Genomic DNA, 17,709 nt, shown 5'->3' with positions numbered 1-17,709 from the left:
GAAAATAGAAAAGTGAATAATCTCAAACCGTACTGTTGTTTATATTTTTTACCTCAGCCTTTTTTTATTTCTTGGACTTAAAAAACTTTTAAAAACAGTATTTTAGGTCAAATGAAAGTGCAAAACAGAAAATCAGTGTCAGACACATCTTGTCACAGAATTTTTGGCCTTTTTTTAGTGCTCTAAACACTAATTCAAATTACCCTGAAAATGTGTCCTCTGGTGGCTGTGGAGAGCATTAGCAGTTGGTATAAATGTCAGGAACTGGCACAGCTGATGCCCAGCTTCTGAGTCTCTTAATCCACCTAAATTCACACCAGCTCTATTTTTATGAGCCTTTCACATAATATGGCTACTTTAAGGATTTAAGACAAGCCAATGTGTTTGAACAATTCTTGACTTTAGTGTTTCCAATATATTTAACAATAAAAAACAGCTGAGGACACTTGGCAGTAGAATCAGTACTGGGGGAAATCAGTTGTACTTTAGATAAAAATCTGGTTTATCCATTAAAATTAGGCCCTTTCACCAATTGCTGATTTAGAAAGCCACATTTTCCAGTTTTGGGCACAGATTGCTCAGCTTCTATAGGGAACACATTCTCGGGGTAGAAAGGAGGGAGATATTTTCAATGGTTGTTTTGGGAGATATTTTCAATGATTGTTTTAAGTTAAAATAATTTCACGTACCACAGAAGAAACCAGTGGACAGCCCTGGTAGCTTAGCACAGAATGAACCCTAGGCCAAAGTAAGAAGAAATTTGTTTTCTTTACTCTCTGCCTTTCTATTCTTCTCTGCCATTGAGTCCTGCCTGGGACCTCCATAAAAGGCCTAGAAGAACTGAAAGTGGAGGTGGGGAGAGTACAGAAAAGGGGGGCTGCTTAAAACTCATGTCTGGCCCAATAAACTTGTCGAGTTTGAGGATTCTGTATTACTTTACGTGTAATGCAGCCTCTCCAGTTTCTACACTGAGTCTAAATCTCCTATTTACTCAGCTGATCACAGTAAGGTTCTGTTTGGCAGATCAAGTTTGCAGATGCAAACTCTAGAAGCCAGTTGTCTTTGAAAAGAGGGACAATTTTCAAGGCCAAGGCTTGTACCCTTTAAGTCCAGCCAGTTGTTTTCAAAAGTGGGTGACCTACATCTCCATGAGTAACAGACCAGAGCGTAGATAAAATGGTAAACCCTCTACTAGAAAAACAATTAAAAGAAAACATTTCCACTTCCTCATCCTCCGTCCACATCACAATTCACTGTAACTGGCTTCCATCTCTGCTACTCTTTTGAGAGAGTCCTACAAAGCTGGCAATGACAGCCTGATGGCTGACCCCACAGTCTGGTTTTTAGGACTCACCTTTCTTGATGTTTCACGTCCACACAGGAAACCATCCTCTCCTAATTAAAATGTTTTTTCCTGTGGGCTTTCCTAACACTATCCCTTTCTTTTTTTCTTCAGTCTCTTTGGTTCCTCCTTCTTGTTCCTCTCATGGATTCTTGTTCCATGACCTTCCTGTTAAATGTAAGTGTTCCCAGGAACCCATTTCAGGCATCTCTGGCTTTTCCTAGTCATTTCGATTCATTACTATGGTTCAGCTTCCACATTCATACTTCAGCTCGTACCTGCTCCTGAGCTTCAAAACCAGCTCCCGCAAAACATTCACACCTGGGTTTTAGCAAACTCTCCTCACATACCTTGTGTCCTAGACTCAATGTTACCTTCCCCTCTAAAGAGGCCCCTCCTCTTTCATTCTGTTTCAGTTAACAGCCTCCTCCCTGAGCCCGAGGAAGTCATTTTAATTCCACCCTCACTCTCTCACTCCAATATCCAGTCTTCAAATCCTATTAATTCCATTCTGGAAATCCTTGCCCAACTGCTCTCACTCACCCACATGTGGCATACCCTTCTAAAGGCCATAATAAGGTCAGTCAGTTTGTCTGTGTTTAGCAAAGTGAGGCTTGTCCCTGACAGGACAATGAACATGAATGGAATCATCATTTGTTCTCAATAAAAGCATACATATTATAAAAAGGCCTGAATTATACAGCCCTCTAACAAATTTCCCTTAAGATAAAGTCATATCCTTCACATTTTATTTTTTGTAACAACGAACCACAGTAAAGAACGTAAAATTTATTACTCACATCCTTACAACTAGCTAAGGTTATTTAAATAATTATTCATTTTATTGGGAGCTGCCCTAAAAGACCCACTGGGTTTAAAAAAATATATTGGGGTTTATAAGAATGTTCAATAGATGTTTTGTTTTCTAGGTAAAAATACCTGGTGCTTGTTTTCTAGAAGAGGTGCTTCCCAAGTCCACGTGTCATACAGCACAGCGAATCTGTCCATACCTGCATGGGCCCATCCCCAGTCCTGGTCAATATTTGACTCGCTGCCCTCTTTGTGACCTGGTATAGAAATGGATGAAAATGACCAGAGACAGGCCTCTCTATGAAGCTATTCCTAGTAGAAATGGACCCCTCAGATTGTCAGCTCCCTCTCAGGAAGGAAAACACTGAATGGGTAACTGGGATTCCTGAGAATCGGTTAAAGAGCCATGGGCAAGACCAGGTGCTAAGTTCATACTTGCTGACTTTTAAATCAACAGAGCTTTTGTTTTTACTTTTAGTTTTAAAAGACTAATTTTAGAAATATAACCAAAATTCAGTTAACATGAAATATTTACTAAAATGTCTGCAAACCTGTAATTTAAAGGCAAAACACACATTTCTCCTTCGGTAAAAACAGGTCCCTGGTGGTTTAACAACAAACCCAGTTTAACCTGCTGTATCAACTGATGCCAGCCAAGTCAACATTTTTCAGGGAAATTTCTAAGATATTCCTTAATTATGTTAATTACTAACTTAAATCAATGAGTGTAATCATTGCCATTATTCAGCTAAAATATTTTCCCACTATAGTACTGTAGGTTTTCACTGTCGACATCATTATTGCTTAAAATTTTAAGTGGTCTATTTCAGAATAAAATATTCAAAAGTAAGAGATTTTCAGGTTTAATAATTATCAAGTATATGGTGCGTACTTGAACAAGAGAAAGCCTTTGGTCAGGAATTTCTATAGCAGCAGTTGGGAAATCATTTTACAATGGATGACCGTATACTCACTAGCTCAGCGAGAGATGCTCATGTGACTAAGTATTTCACTCAAAGTAAGTTCTTAAAAGATGGAAATAGTCGAATTGTAGCATAAACTAACATCAGGAAAAATGATGCATTAGTATGTAGGATGACCAGTAGAGATAAAAGCTAAGAGCTGAAATTAAATGCCCTGGAATGTTGGATGCCAGCACTGCATCCCATGATTCAGATCCCAAATGGTCTGTGGCAAAGACAGGACAAAAAATTCAATCTAATACTAAATTAATTCTGTCTGGGATCTGAAAGGTTAGCTGTCAAACATTCTTAGAGCAGCCTTTTATAACAATATGACCATGAATTATCCTTAATTAAAGTCTACATATATTACAAAATAGCACAAACTCTTGCTAAATTTCCCTCCAGGTGTTGCAATGTGTCTAGAAACTCTAAGTTCTTTCCAAATGCAATGCTAATATAGTCATATTATTCCAATGGGAATATTCTTACCTCATCTATTTCTAAAATTGGATAAATTTGAGTGATGCCAAAAGGAAGAGAGAATACAGATTACGGGTTATTTGATTACCCTGACTAATGACTTCTCCCTCTGGGGCTTGTCTGGCATTTTCCTACCCAGGGCTTTTTGCATCCTGGTGGTTTTCTGTTAGGAACTCAGGAATATCTCTGCTTCCAACTGCAGTTTCCCCAAGGTCAATCACCTTTTTTGTCACTTAGAAAAAAAATCATTAATTTCCCTCAGGGCCCTGCACCCAGTGCGTAAGGCAGAAATGCCACTGAGTCACTGAGTCTAAACAACAGTAAGAACTATAACCAAGTTACAGTCTCCAACAAATGGGGGACCTGAGCTGGAAACAAAACTGTATCTTTTCTAAAATGGTGTGTGTTGAGGAGGTGTATATGCTTATTGAATTTTCAGATACTATTGTATATGCCTATATATTTTGAGGTGGGAGGTGTTAAATAGAGCCCTTAGTGGTTTTTGTCTGTTTGGCTGGTTGATTTTAAAAAATCTGACTTCTGACCTTTTTCTTTCTCAGTGTAATGGCTGGCCACAAGCAGCAGTTCTGTCTCTAGTTCCTTCAGATCATTCAAGGCTTCATCATACATGACATACACTCCTTGCTGGTCCTGGGTGTGGACGTAACCAGCGTCCATGCTGTAGTAGTCATCCTGGTTCTCCACTTCCAAGAACTCTGTGAATTGGACACTTTAGACCTGGGAAAGAAAGCCAAGCCTGGAAGTTACTGGAAGAGGGAGAGCTATATTTTGCCAGCCCAAACGGACAAAACAGCAGGCTTCTGTTCCCACACAGTGGGCTGTCAGCAAGCAGCTATAGACATGATGAATGTATAAAGAGCTATATGTAGAGAAAAAAGATATTAGCAAAGAATGTCAGGGAAGCATAGCTCCTTAGATAGATAACTAACTAAATTTTATGATTAACTCAGGATTATCTGGAAAAAGGTAGACAACAGAGCCAAGTGCTAAAGGTGGTCTCTGAAGCCAGAGTGCCTGTGTTCAGGTCTTGGCTCTGCCAGGATCTCACCTTAGGCAAGTCACGCAGCTACTCTTAGCCTCAATTTCCTCATCTGTAACATGGGCACAGTGGAGACACTACAATGGTTGTTGTAGGGAGTATATGACACCATGAATATGAGGCCCTTGAGATCTATAAACATTAGCTGTTAAAGATATTTTTCTTTTAATCTTATAAATACTTCTAAAATGCATTAACACAATCTCATGTCTTAGTAATATACTGGGTTGAATGTGTCCCCCCAAAATTCATGTCCAATTAAATCATGTGAATGTGGCCCTATTTGGAAATACAGTCTTTGCAGACGTACACAAATTAAGACGAGGTCATACTAGATTAAGGTGAGCTCCAATCCAATGACTGGTGTTCTTATAAAAAGAGGAAATTTGGAGACAGATACATAGGGGAGAAGGCCATGTGAAGGCAGAGGCATAGATTGGAGTGATGCATCTACAAGCCAAGGAACACCAAGGATTGCTGGCAACTACCAGAAGCCAGAAGAGGCAAGGAGGATTTTCCCCTGGAGCCTTCAGAGACAGCATGGCCCTGCCGACACCTTGACTTTGGACTTGTAGTCTCCAGAATTGTCAGAGAATAAATTTCTCTCCCAGGTGTTGTGAGCCACTCACTTTGTGGTACTTTGTTATGGCAGCCCTAGGAAACTAATATAAGTAATTTGAGTATTCCAATCATAATTTTATTTTTTAGATGACCAAGGGCCTATTGCTTCCTGAGAATCATTATTCTAATAATAATTCTCATAATTTCAAACTTCTCTACCATTCTCCCCACCTCCAATGCCCAGCCTCCCTCAGTCTCAGCTGACACCCCTCCACTTCTCCACTCACACACAAACCCACCACACTCCCGCCCCTCCTTTCCTGCTCCCTCTGCGCTGTAGGGGCTGATTCCACTCCCCTTCTCTAAGGCCATTCCCTCCCCCTCTGAAGCATCTCTTCTCCTTGGACATCCAACTCACCTCAACCAGAGATTTCCCAATTGGCACTGAAACATGCTCACAGCCCTCTGATTTTGAAACATCCTCACATGCTTCCCCAGGTTCCACCTTACGTCTCTCCTCCTTCTCACAGTCCAACCTCCTAAGATGTCATCTGTACCCACTGTCTCCATCTCTTCACCTCCTGCTCCTCATCCATTCCCATCTGGCTCTTGTCTCCATCAAGCCACCTGAACCATTTTCACTAAGACCAACAATGACCTTTGCTCCACATCCAGCAGACTTTCTTTAGTCATCTTATGTAATCTCTCAGGAGCATCTGACACAGTTTAGCACTTCCTGCTCATATTCTTCTTGCTCTCACCAATTTCCCAGCCATTTCTTCTCTATCAGGTCATTAAATGGTGGCCACACTCAAGCCCCAGTCCTAGGACCTCATCTTTTCTTCCTACAGTCCTTCCTTAGGAGATAGTACACTTTCACAGCTGAGATTACCATATTTAGACCATTTGCTCCCTCATTTATATCTCCGATCCAGACCTCCTAGAGCTCCAGACACACATATCCAATTACCTATTTAGCATCTGTTCCTGGGCATCTCAAAGGCCCCTCAAATTTAACATGATCAAATCGTGTGATCTCCCCCACGAACCAAGGCCACCTCCAGCTTCCCCATTTTAGTAAATAGCACCACCACCCATCCACTTCCTCTAGCATTAAACATTCCTGATGTCTCTTTCTGCCTCACCCTACATGTCCAATCTATCACGAAGTCCTGTTGATTTTACTTCCTATCTCTCAAATCCATCCAATTGTATGCATCTCCACCACCCACCACCCTAGTCCAAGCTGTCATTAGCTTGCACTAGGACTAGTCTAGGAACTTCTAAACTGGCCTAGCCTCTTAATTGGTCTGTCCACATCCCCTCTGGCCTGGGCTTATTCTCCCTTCCATTTTACTCACTACTGGCAGAGGATCTTTTAGAAATGGAATTTAGATTATGTTATCCCTTCTCCCCTTTAATATCCCAAGGGGCTTCCCATTGCTCACAGAACGAAGCAAAACTCCATAAAAGGACCTATGTGGTCTGGCCCCTGCCTATCTCTCTCCAGTGGTTTTGAACCAAGTGTGATTTTTCCCCTCAGAGGACATTTGGCCATGTCTGGAGACATTTTTGGTTGTTATATTGGGGGAAAGTGCTACTGGCATCTAGTGCGTGGAGGCCAGGGATGCTTCTAAATATCCTATGGTGCACAAGACAGCCTCTCACAATAAAGAAGTATCGGGCCCAAAATGTTAATAGTGCCAAGTTGAGAAACTTTGGGCTACTTTCATTTTGCATCACTTTCCTCCTGGATCACTGTGTCCCAGCCATTCATGTCTTCTTTTGATTTCTTGTGGGTGCCATGCTCCCTCTTGGCCACAGGTCCTTTGCATAGGCTATCTATACCATCTTCATGGAATTGCTGGAGCATATAATTCTATTTTTAATTTTTTGAGGAACCACCATACTGTTTCACACAAGCAGCTGTCCCACTTTACATTCCCACCAACAGTACACAAGAGTTCCAATTCCTCCACATCCTCACCAACATTTGCTATTTTATATATATATGTATGTATATGTATTTCTTCTTAGTTGTTATATTCATGAGTCATTTAAACTATGGAACCAATAGATCCCAATCTTTTATCCCCCATCTATTCATTCTTATAACATAAAAACTTTGTTAAGTAATCAGTTGTTGGATAGAATCCATTTATCTATAAATTTTAAGCAGTCATTATATCCTGGCTCTCGGGAGACATGTCATTTGGTTTGTGTATGTGGCATTGCCTATTGTATAACCACAGGAATCCCTCTGGAACCTTCATAAACAGGGCAGATGATCACCTGTGGGGATGGTTAATTGTCATTATCAGAAAGGTAGATCAGGGGTACTCTGTGGGCCCTTTCGATCCTCTGGCTCTGATTCTGTTTTTATGTGCTGTTGTAAGTAAACCAGGTGATTAAATACTTAATCTCCCTGAAGAGACTCCTCTTTAATGAGTTGCTCATTCAATTATAGATTTTGTATTTAAGCTGAAACTTAGAAATCTTCTAATAAGTAAAACCATGAGTGTTTCCAAATAATAGCTATGGTTCATAATATTCCATCAAGAAGATATTTCATTGTTAAACATTTTTCTGATAGGTGGTTGTTTTTGGTTTGTTTTGCTCTTTACTACTCTTCCTTTTTTTTTTTTTTTTTTTGCTGCGTTGGGTCTTCGTTGTTGAGCACAGGCTTTCTGTATTTGCGGTGAGTGGGGGCTACTCTTCATTGCAGTGCGTGGGTTTCTCATTGCAGTGGCTTCTCTTGTTGCGGAGCACAGGCTCTAGGCATGCAGGCTTCAGTAGTTGCAGCACATGGGCTCAGAGTTTGTGGCTTGCGGGCTCTAGAGTGCAGGCACAGTAGTTGTGGCCCATGGGCTTAGTTGCTCTGCAGCACATGGGATCTTCCTGGACCAGGGATTGAACCCGTGTCCCCTGCATTGGCAGGCGGATTCTTAACCATTGCGCCACCAGGGGAGTCCCTGCTTTTTACTATTCATTAGGCATAAAACTTTTTAATAATTAGGAGCTTCCTTTGATTAGGAGTTCCAAAAGTGAACATATTGTTTTTTATAAAATGATAGGCACCAGTGGAAAACAGAAATGATGCTGAGAAAATTACATGTAACATACAAAAATTAAACAGTTTGCTTAGATTTATAAACTAGCATGTCAGCTTCTGTTGGCATTTAGCTCCTATAGTCTGTTATGCAAAATGAGCTCTCCTCTGAGGAAAAGAGGGACAACTTAATGTGGTATGTTTTATCCACTTTACTGGAAAAGACCTTTCTTCCCCAGTGTTCTTGTACAGGGGAATTTTCTGAGACTTTAAAGAAATGGCTACCGGATTGAGTTCTGAAGCTGATGGAAAGCAGTAACAGTGTCAGGATGCCGACTGTAATGTCATCATCTACTTAAATGGTCTTTTTTTTTCCACTTTCCCCACCCCCAAGTCATGGTTCAAGCCCTTTATATAGACATACATATTTCTTTCCTTTCCCTCCCTGACTTCCTGTGTCTGAAATGTACACTTATGTCCACAGGAGATGAACTGTGAAGACGAGATGGCCAAACTACCTCACATAGGGTTATGGCTCAGTCACTATAATATTTCCTTTTTATTTTCATTTCTTCCACAGCCATGTGGAAGACCTTCCTTCTAATGTTTTTGTGGTATAGAGAGTCGATCCTTCAATATTATTCTTGGAGGAGTGGCAAGAAAAGGATGGCAATAATTACCTGTTTGACTAAGGTACAATCTGATCTTTGGGATGATTCATATGTTTTTAAGCCTGCAAATTAACTGATGCCAAAATAACTGTTTGAGTATAGTAACTATAGGAAAATTGGTGCCCATCATTAATTCTTTTCACTCTATTGATTTCTGCCATCATTTGTTAGTAAAAAGTTTAGGTCTTTTGGCAATGTAGACAATACTTCTCTGGCCAGCCTGCCATTTTCTAAATCATCTTTTCATTAATTTCAAATAATAAGTAGTAGTACTACTACTACTACTACTACTATAACCCAGTCTAAGAACTCATCAAACTTTGTTGAGTGACTGACCCAATCCTTTGGCTACAATCTTTTAAAACGAAAATAAAAAATATCTTCTAGTCTCTGCCTCACCTGCAGAGTGATACTTTATCACAGCTATTTTATCATAGCTATTTTTTCTGCATTTGAACAGCATGATATACTTTGCAAAGCACTTTCATTTATATTGTCTGTCTGTGACCTCACAACCATTCTGTTACGAACAGAACATTTCTTTTGTTCAACAAACATTTACTAGATACCTAAAATTAATTTATCACTCAGGCAGAGCCCACTGCAGGACTAGTTGCTTTCTAGGCCTCTCTCTTCTAGCTGTGACCCAGGGATCCAGGATGTTTCTATTTTGTGGCTTGACATGCTGGAGCGTCATGGATTGGCTCTTACATGCTTTGGACTGGAAGTGACACATCTCATTTCTGTTCACAGCCCTCTGGCGCCTCCCAACTGCAAGGGCCTAGGATGTCTGGAGAAGCTTTGGTGTCAAACCATTAGCCATTCTATATATGTTTCTTACTTATTTATTTAACGTCTCTTTCCATTAAATAGTTCCATGATGGCAAGGATTTGTGACAGTTTTGTTTAATGCTGTATCCCTAGTGCCTAGTATATTTATTGGTCAGAACATTTGTGGGGTGAATGAATGGGAGGATGAATGAATGACAGGCTCACAGCCTGTGGGAGTAGATAAGCCAACAGTTTTAGAATGAGCCAAGTGCTGTAATGTAGGTAGACAAGTCATAGGGAGAAGCACTCAGCTCTGCAGAGAGATGTAAGAAAGACTTCTCAGAGAGGTAATGTTTGGATGGACTTGAATAGAGCAGGCCTTTATCAAGGAAAGAGGAGGTGAGGGACAGAAGGGCCATTATGCACAAGACCCAGAGGCATGAACAGCTCTGCCCATTCAGAGTAAGGCCAGGCCCAGCTCTGTAAGAATGAAGGTATAGGGACAGTGGGGGGAAATGAGGTCTGAAAGGTTGGCAGGGGCCAGCTTGCACCCAACCTTGTCAACTTCACCAAGGAGCCTGAACTTTATCTTGTGAGAAACAGAAAATTCATAAAGACTTCAAGCAAGGGAATAAATGTGATTATGTTTGGGCAGAGATCTGGAGAAATTTATAAAACAATGAGGAGTGCCATTTTCTTATTTAAAATTCTGTTCCTCATCCACCTTGGAATTAGTCCCACATCCTGAGGAGAGCCTAGCCTTGCATGGTCCGCTTTTTTCTGCAGCCTCATCTCCCACTACTTGCTCACAACAGTCTCTGCTACCAGCATGTCAAGTCCAGGCAGATCCTGAACACACTATGAGGTGTCAAGCCTATGTGTCTGAAGAGACATGCTCAAGGTCAAACAGCCAGGAAAAGCCTGCTGTCTCTCATTCTGGGGCCCTTTCTACCCTGCCACAGGCTTAAAGTAGGCACATGGCAAAGTGTCCATGACAGGTTGTAGGGGCTTTCCTTTTCTGGTATTATCACTGAGCAAACACGTGTTAACACTGGCCCCAGACTTTCCTCATGGGATCAAACACACTGGGCCCAGGGAAGAGGGTCTCCATCTCAGGGGCTTCTTCGATGTTAGCTCCCCTGGCTGGTAAGCCCAGTGATCTTGCTCCCAGTAGCCTCAGCCCTGGTCTGGTGAGATCAACCAAATTAGCATCTGTTCCTTCCATCCTCTACATGGGAAAGAATCACATAGTTATTCTGGACATTCTAGATTAAATGCTGACATGGTCACATACATGGAGTGCAGTAAACCACATGGTCCTATTAAAGACCCTGAAAGAAGGCCACTTCCTTGAGTTTCTCACACTGAAGTAGTAGCTGCTGGCAGCTTCTTAAGGGTGATGTTATTCCTATCATTTATGAGAGCATAGGAAAGAAATACTGTATTACCCTTGAGAAGCTCCTCCTACAATTAATGGGACAGGATAGGATTTGTCTCCCCTCTCCTCCTTCATTTTCACCCCACCCCATCACAGAACAAACAAACTGGGAGATGGGCTCAGTGGTAAGAAAGATCTTTTTTTAATCTACAGCTGTGGTATAAGACAGGCTGGATATTAGCACAGAAAGATGTGTTTGTTTTATGGGTGTGTTTGTTTCCAAAGTGTCTTAACCCTCCTCTCCGGCTCCACTGAGGAACATACTAACTGGACTTGACGAACCATGAACTAGGATCAAGGGAAGAGGGCAGAGGGGTAAAAAGGGAAGTCTGTGTATGGTGAGGAGATGGGAGGGGGGGAATCGTTAGGGAAGGAGACCAAAAAGAGGAGTCTCCCAGATACTGAGTGAAAGTTGGACTTGAGGTGACTAGGTAGGAGAAATAAGGAAATGTTTTCTAATATCTAGAGCTGAACTGTTCAATACAGTAGGCTCTAATCACATGTGGCTATGGAGCACTTGAAATGTGGCTTGTCTGCATTGAGATGTGCTGTACATATAAGGTACACACTAGATTTTGAAGATTTAGTATGAAAAAATATTTATCTCATCAATGATTTCTTTATATTGATTACATGTTAGAATGATGATATTTCGGATACATTGGGTTAAATAGATAACATTATTAAAATTAATTTCATGTTTCTTTATACTTTTTATAATGTGGCTACTAGAAATTTTTAAATTATACCTGTGGTTTGTGTTATATTTCTACTGGACAGCACTGCTCCAGACTGCATATTAACAATAGTTGATAATAAGATTTCATACCCTTATAAGACATGACAATCATAAGTCAGGGGTCATACAAGCTTAAAATATGTCTTATTTAGAAGCTAACTAGATTGTATTTTTCACATTTGTCAAGTTAGTATCTTTTAAGAAGATAAAATCCATATTAAACCCCACATTCAGGAATAAACCTTCTAGAGATTGAGATGAAAATATTGCAAGAGTGTCTACGACATTTCAAGAAAATGTATGCATTTTCAACTTTAGTCACAAAGAAAGGGATTTAATATGAATTTTTTAGACTATAGAAAAACATAATCAAGAGATAGTAAAAGCACCAAGGGACAAGTAGGTTTTGGGAGGGATAGATTTTTCCCTGTTTCAAATTTTTTTCTACATTTGTTTTTTAACCTATTTTTTTAATTGGGGTTTAGAAAACAGGAAAGAGGCAAAAAAAAAAAAAAAAAAAAAAAGTACCTCTAGCAATGTCAAGGAGGGTCTTACAAGTTTCTCTGTAAGGACATGTGGTTCTCAGGATAACAGAAAGGGCCCCTCTTGCTCTGTTCACTATCAAGTGGACAAACCAGCAACTGAAACGCCTTCCTTCCTTCCTAACATGGTTTCCAGGGCTGAGTGTTCCCTGCCCATGTCCTGCTCTCAAGTGGACACTGCCTTTTACTGTGGGTTAAAAAGTCATTTCCCTTTTCACCACAATTTTTCAAAAAAGCTATTTCCCTAGAAACTCCCACCTGTTACTTCGTCAGGTTAACTGATTCCAGGTGCTGAGAAGAAGGTGGCTTGGGAGATGAGATAATCATGGAAGAAAAAATTGTAGCAGAATCCTCACCTTGTGCTCGGCAGATGCCCCATGGGCATAGTGCTTAGGTCTTGTGAGGTGCCCAAGCCTCCTTTTGCCACACTTACCCAGAAACTATCTTCTGAGGTGGGGACCAGACGCACTGCAACCAAGGTAAGGCCTGAAGTGTTGATCGTCAGTATTCGCTCAACAGATCTAAAACAGTTCAGAATTCCTAAGCAGATGCACTGAAACAAAGAAGGAACAGGGTCATGACCCTGCCTTTGCTGGCCCACCCTACAGAGTGAAACTTACTGGGGCCCCAGAAGTTGGCAGGTCAACCCTACTGCTGGAAAAGGAACACACCACCCCACAAAAGGCCTGGTTTCATGGAAGAATCAGAACAAAGAACAAAGTGTAAAAATGCATTACTACCAGAGAAGCAGGAAAGCCCCCCTTCCAGACAACCAAGCAATTCAGATACATGCAGAGCCATCTGCATACCTGCAGCTCCCTGGTCTTCAGGTGGTGCAGATACAGAAAGGACAAGTAGGTTCCCCTCATCAGGAGAGGATCCCTTCAATGGGCCCAGTCCCGTCATCCAAGCCCAGCAGTTGTAGGGCCACTGCATAACTGTACCTTTAGCAGGCAGGAAAAACAGAACAAATGCCTTTCTCCTCAAAGTGGTTCAAAAAATTCACATATACCATATTGAAGTCATTTTATTTAACTTCACAATAGCCACGTTTTAAAAATGCACTGGAAGGAAAATAATGGCTCTATATGTATAAATTTAAAAAGAAATTTCTCTTAGCAATCACTCTCATTAAAAATTCAGTCCTAGGGTGAAACATTAGTTATCTGGTCTGCTGTAACACTCTTGCTTTTATTTCAGCTTCAAATATTTTTGAGTTAATATGTAACCTACATATTAATCAGTCACTCAATTTTCTCCACTGTGTTTAATCCATTTCCTTGAGTCACCAATAAATGATTTAATTTTACCCTGTCTCTTTCTTCTGCTTGACAGGCTCATGAGCACACTGGCTAAGACTTATTTGTGCTGGGTCATTTTCATCTCGTTCCACTGAAAGATCATCTTCCTTCATGTTTTCATTCTAGCAAAAAAGTAGCATTAGTTGAATCACATGAACATTCACAATATTATTAGAAAAATCAAAGTTGGGTCATCACAAAATTAAATCTCATGATCCAAGGCACATTTAGATGAACAAGTAGAACAGCATTATGATCCATTTCAACCTGACATATGAAAATCTGGATTTCTACAATAAATTAGAGGTCGCTGTTTTTACTATGATTCATCTTATGAAAAGTGGACGCACATATTTGTTGATGTTTGGAAACTTGAACCTCTCTAATCTAGTCTTGTCCCAGGCTGAGAGAGATCAGTGGATTAAACTCCTCTACTTTTTAGCTATATGATTTAATCATCTAAAGTCTTGATCCTGTTTTCACGTTTGTAAAATAGCATGAAATTGAAAAATAAGTTGCTGTGAGAATTAAATGTTAGAATGTGTGTAAAGCTCAGTCACTGGTACCTCATAGGTGTTCAGTACATGCCAGTTCTCTCCTGGCCAGGGATGGCAGTAGTCAGTCAGCCCTGTAGGATCTACAAGAATCTGTGGTTTACACTTATTTCCATAGTCATCTTTCCTAATGTCGAGAAGGATGAGGTCATGCACCCAGGGCCCTAAGGAAAACTGTGAGGAAGCTGATATTGATGTATGGTCCTACCCCTGCCCTCTGGGCAGCCCCTTTCTTAGTTGCCCTCTCTGCCTGAACCTGGGCATATATCCCATTCTCATCCCATGCTCTTTCATAGTGGCACTGATCCTCATGAAAACACTGAGTGTCAATGGCTTAGTTGGGTTACTTGTATTCTAACAGTGGTTCTCAGAATTCCAACAAGTCCTTATGGTAGAAACTGTTGGTTGTTCCCCAATATCCATTTTCCTCTTCTCCCACAGTACTTGAATATTTAGCTTGGCACATGGCCACCCAGATAAAGATGACACTTCCCAGCCTCTCTTGCAGCTAGGCATAGGTATGTGACTAAGTTCTGGCCAATGGAATGAAAGTAAAAATGCCATGTGGCAGCTTCTGGGAATCACCCTCAAGTGGCAGCTTCCCCATCCCCATTTTCCATTCCGCTGCTTAGCACATGAATGTGACAGCTGGAGCTCCATCTCAGACCAAGTGTTGATCTCAGGTATGGAGGCCACATTTGTTGGAACTTCAGGATGGAAGTAGCATGGGCCCCTGAGGATTCCATGAAGCAGAGTCATCACATCACCTCTGTACTTCCTACCCCTGGATGTTAATATGAGGGAAAAATAGAGAAATTTCCATCTCCTTTAATCCTCTGTTATTTTGTTTTTAACTACGACCAACACACAAACCTAATCTTAAATAATAAAGTCCCCAGGACTCTAAAGATAGACTACCAGTTTTTATGACAGGCAGTGGGGAAGAAAAATTTGGACAGGGATATTGGGAAGAGATGGTGAAAGAGAAAGTTGTCTAACTGGGTATCTCTAATTGGCTTCCCATTCTGCCTGTGGGCAGAGGTAGCTCCTGTCTGTTCCAGGTAAGTATGTACATCAGTGTATTTCTGTGTAAACATCCCACAACCCAAGGACTGGAAAAGACCCTAGGAGGTGACATGGTGCACTCCTGTTCCTTAATATAGGAACACAGGATCATCATCCCTCTGTTATTAAAAAAAAAATAAAAATTAACAGGAAATCCATGAGGGGGGTTGAATTTTGATAGTTTCTATTTGACCCAGAATATTGGGTAAGAGGGGCTCTACAGAAGCCTTTTGCCTCTGGGACTTATATTGCTCTTGTGTTCAGCATTGCCCGTTATGGCTCCAGAGGGAAGCCTAGGAGTCACAGCTTTTCTCTGTGGGGTTGTGACTTTTTCAGCTGCTTCTAAAATTACCCAGAATTACACAGGAAGGAATAGGAAGTGATGTCAAGTTACAGTGAAAGACATTTTGAAGGAATGATTGAACAAACCACAAAAATACTGTTGAACCGGCAGATTGCCAGGAAGAAAGGAAGCGGGCACAGCAGGCTAGGGTGAGTAAAGATAGACAGCCCAGCATCCTCCCGGAAAAGCGAACCAGCCACAGCCCACAGAAGCAAACTGCTTAGGAAATACCGAAAGTCCATGAGTGTATTCCCCTAAGACAACTGGACACAGCGCAGTTAAGCAGAGGGCTAACGAGAAACAAGAATGTCAATACCACCTGTGTTCATTCTCTCTTCCTGGGTAGGTTAATTCTTTGACATTTACAGTGCCTTGTGGCTGGGTCTTTGAAACCAGAATGGCTGAGTTCATGTTTTTTGACAGTTCAGGGATTTCCACTGATTGCCAATCTCATTTTCTCCTGGAAAATTGGCAGGGGCAGTGGAGTGGGAGGTAGAGTGGAGGGAATAATTAGGGGAAAAGTAAGCCTATTATGTATTCCCCACCTGCCCAAATGTCTCTATGGTTTACTTGTGTATACCCACAAAATAAAAAGACTAGAAGGATATATACCAAATGTTAACGATACTGTTGTTATATTTGGGTGATAGAATAATGGGTGATTTTTATATTCTCCCTTGAACTTTTCTATATTTCCCGAATTTTCTGTGATAAATACATGTCACTATTGTCATCAGAAAATGTTTGTTTTAAAAATGTTCTATTGAATTTAATGACAAAAGCCAGGAAAAAGGTGTTTCATGTTTCCCTAAACTTCCTGTACATTGGAGCTACCACATACAACACCACTTTTGTGAGAGCACGCCACGTACTCACTATATTGCATTATCGCTGGAGATGGAGGGGGGCAGGAACACATGGGGAAAACGGCTGTCCCCTCCTTCCCTCCTTCGTGTGGCCAGTGAGAAGAAGCAAAAGAAGAGGCAAAGGATGCAGTGTTTTCTGCCACTTCACCACTCCATAAAGTTAAAGAACAGTGACAAATTTAAACTGTAGCTTTAGAAATATGATGGTCAATAGCAGTATTTAATGTCTGTACATAGCCATTTTAATAATCAGGTGTTTTTGAGGAGAATGGAATTGGACACAGTAATAGAATTACAGGTCTGGGAGTATCTACGCAGGGTTAGCTGGTCCTTCTTCTGATCAGGACTACAGTTAAATTATCTTAAGTTTTCTTCAAAAGAATATCCCAAAATGTAGTCCATTTGGATCAGAATTATCTCTTTCTAGTTATACATCGTTGTCAATTAACAAGGACATGAAAATCTGACATTTCTTATCTCCCAAACCCAGATCTTTAAGTGTATGTGGAATTAGAATTGTGTTTAAAGAAAAGCCTTCAATGCTAATAGTAAATACAAAACATTTAAAAACTCTCTAAAGAAAGGTTACTGGCCAACAGTATTTACTAAGAATTTTTCAGAAACTGTTCTGAAGTTGCATTACATTTAGTGTCTGTATTCTCTCAGAGCTGTCAAAATGAACAGTCCTCTGAGGTTTGCTTTCCTTCATGCAGAAGGCCCTTAAGAAAGTTATTTTTCATAGGGTATTGGTGTTCAGAATCAGGATGCTGCCCAGCATACACATGCTAAAATTCATACTCGACTGCTATGTGCTTGCAAAATAGTAACAGAGTTTTAAAATTCATATCCACATTCCTGTGACTCCTCCCAGTTGCCACCTTTTCCTTAATCCTAATCTCATCTGACTAGTATTCAACATTCAGAATGGCAACACACTACTATTGGTGCTCTGATACTGCATAAAGCACTTGACCAAAGCAGAAATACTGGAGGTCACAAAGTAACACCCACAGGAAAATGTGAAGGAAGGTAGAAAACTATTGGTTGTTGCCTCAGGATTTCCTTTTTAAACCCTGGGCTATTTTCTGTTCCCTACTTGGATAGCTCTTCTCCAGGTTGTGTGCATGGCTGACTCCTTCTTGTTCATCAAAT

The 17,709-nt window shown here is 40.7% G+C and overlaps 1 protein-coding gene across 1 annotated transcript in view; it reads right to left on the bottom strand.

Annotated features, from left to right (window-relative positions):
• LOC307061531 (uncharacterized protein) overlaps positions 1–17,709 on the bottom strand; it is a gene marked incomplete at both ends in the record, with an annotated part of 168,366 nt that overhangs the window by 124,806 nt on the left and 25,851 nt on the right. The window contains 7 exon segments of the mRNA XM_079716717.1: positions 204–336; positions 2,282–2,409; positions 4,143–4,327; positions 12,785–12,981; positions 13,238–13,312; positions 13,315–13,372; positions 13,739–13,851. Of these exon segments, the coding sequence (XP_079572843.1) occupies positions 204–336; positions 2,282–2,409; positions 4,143–4,327; positions 12,785–12,981; positions 13,238–13,312; positions 13,315–13,372; positions 13,739–13,851 (889 nt within the window).

Source organism: Hyperoodon ampullatus (genome assembly GCF_949752795.1).
Source record: "Hyperoodon ampullatus genome assembly, chromosome: 12".
Lineage (NCBI taxonomy): Eukaryota > Metazoa > Chordata > Mammalia > Artiodactyla > Ziphiidae > Hyperoodon > Hyperoodon ampullatus.
Note: the sequence above shows the minus strand (reverse complement) of the source record. Positions and strands in the feature narration are given on the sequence as shown.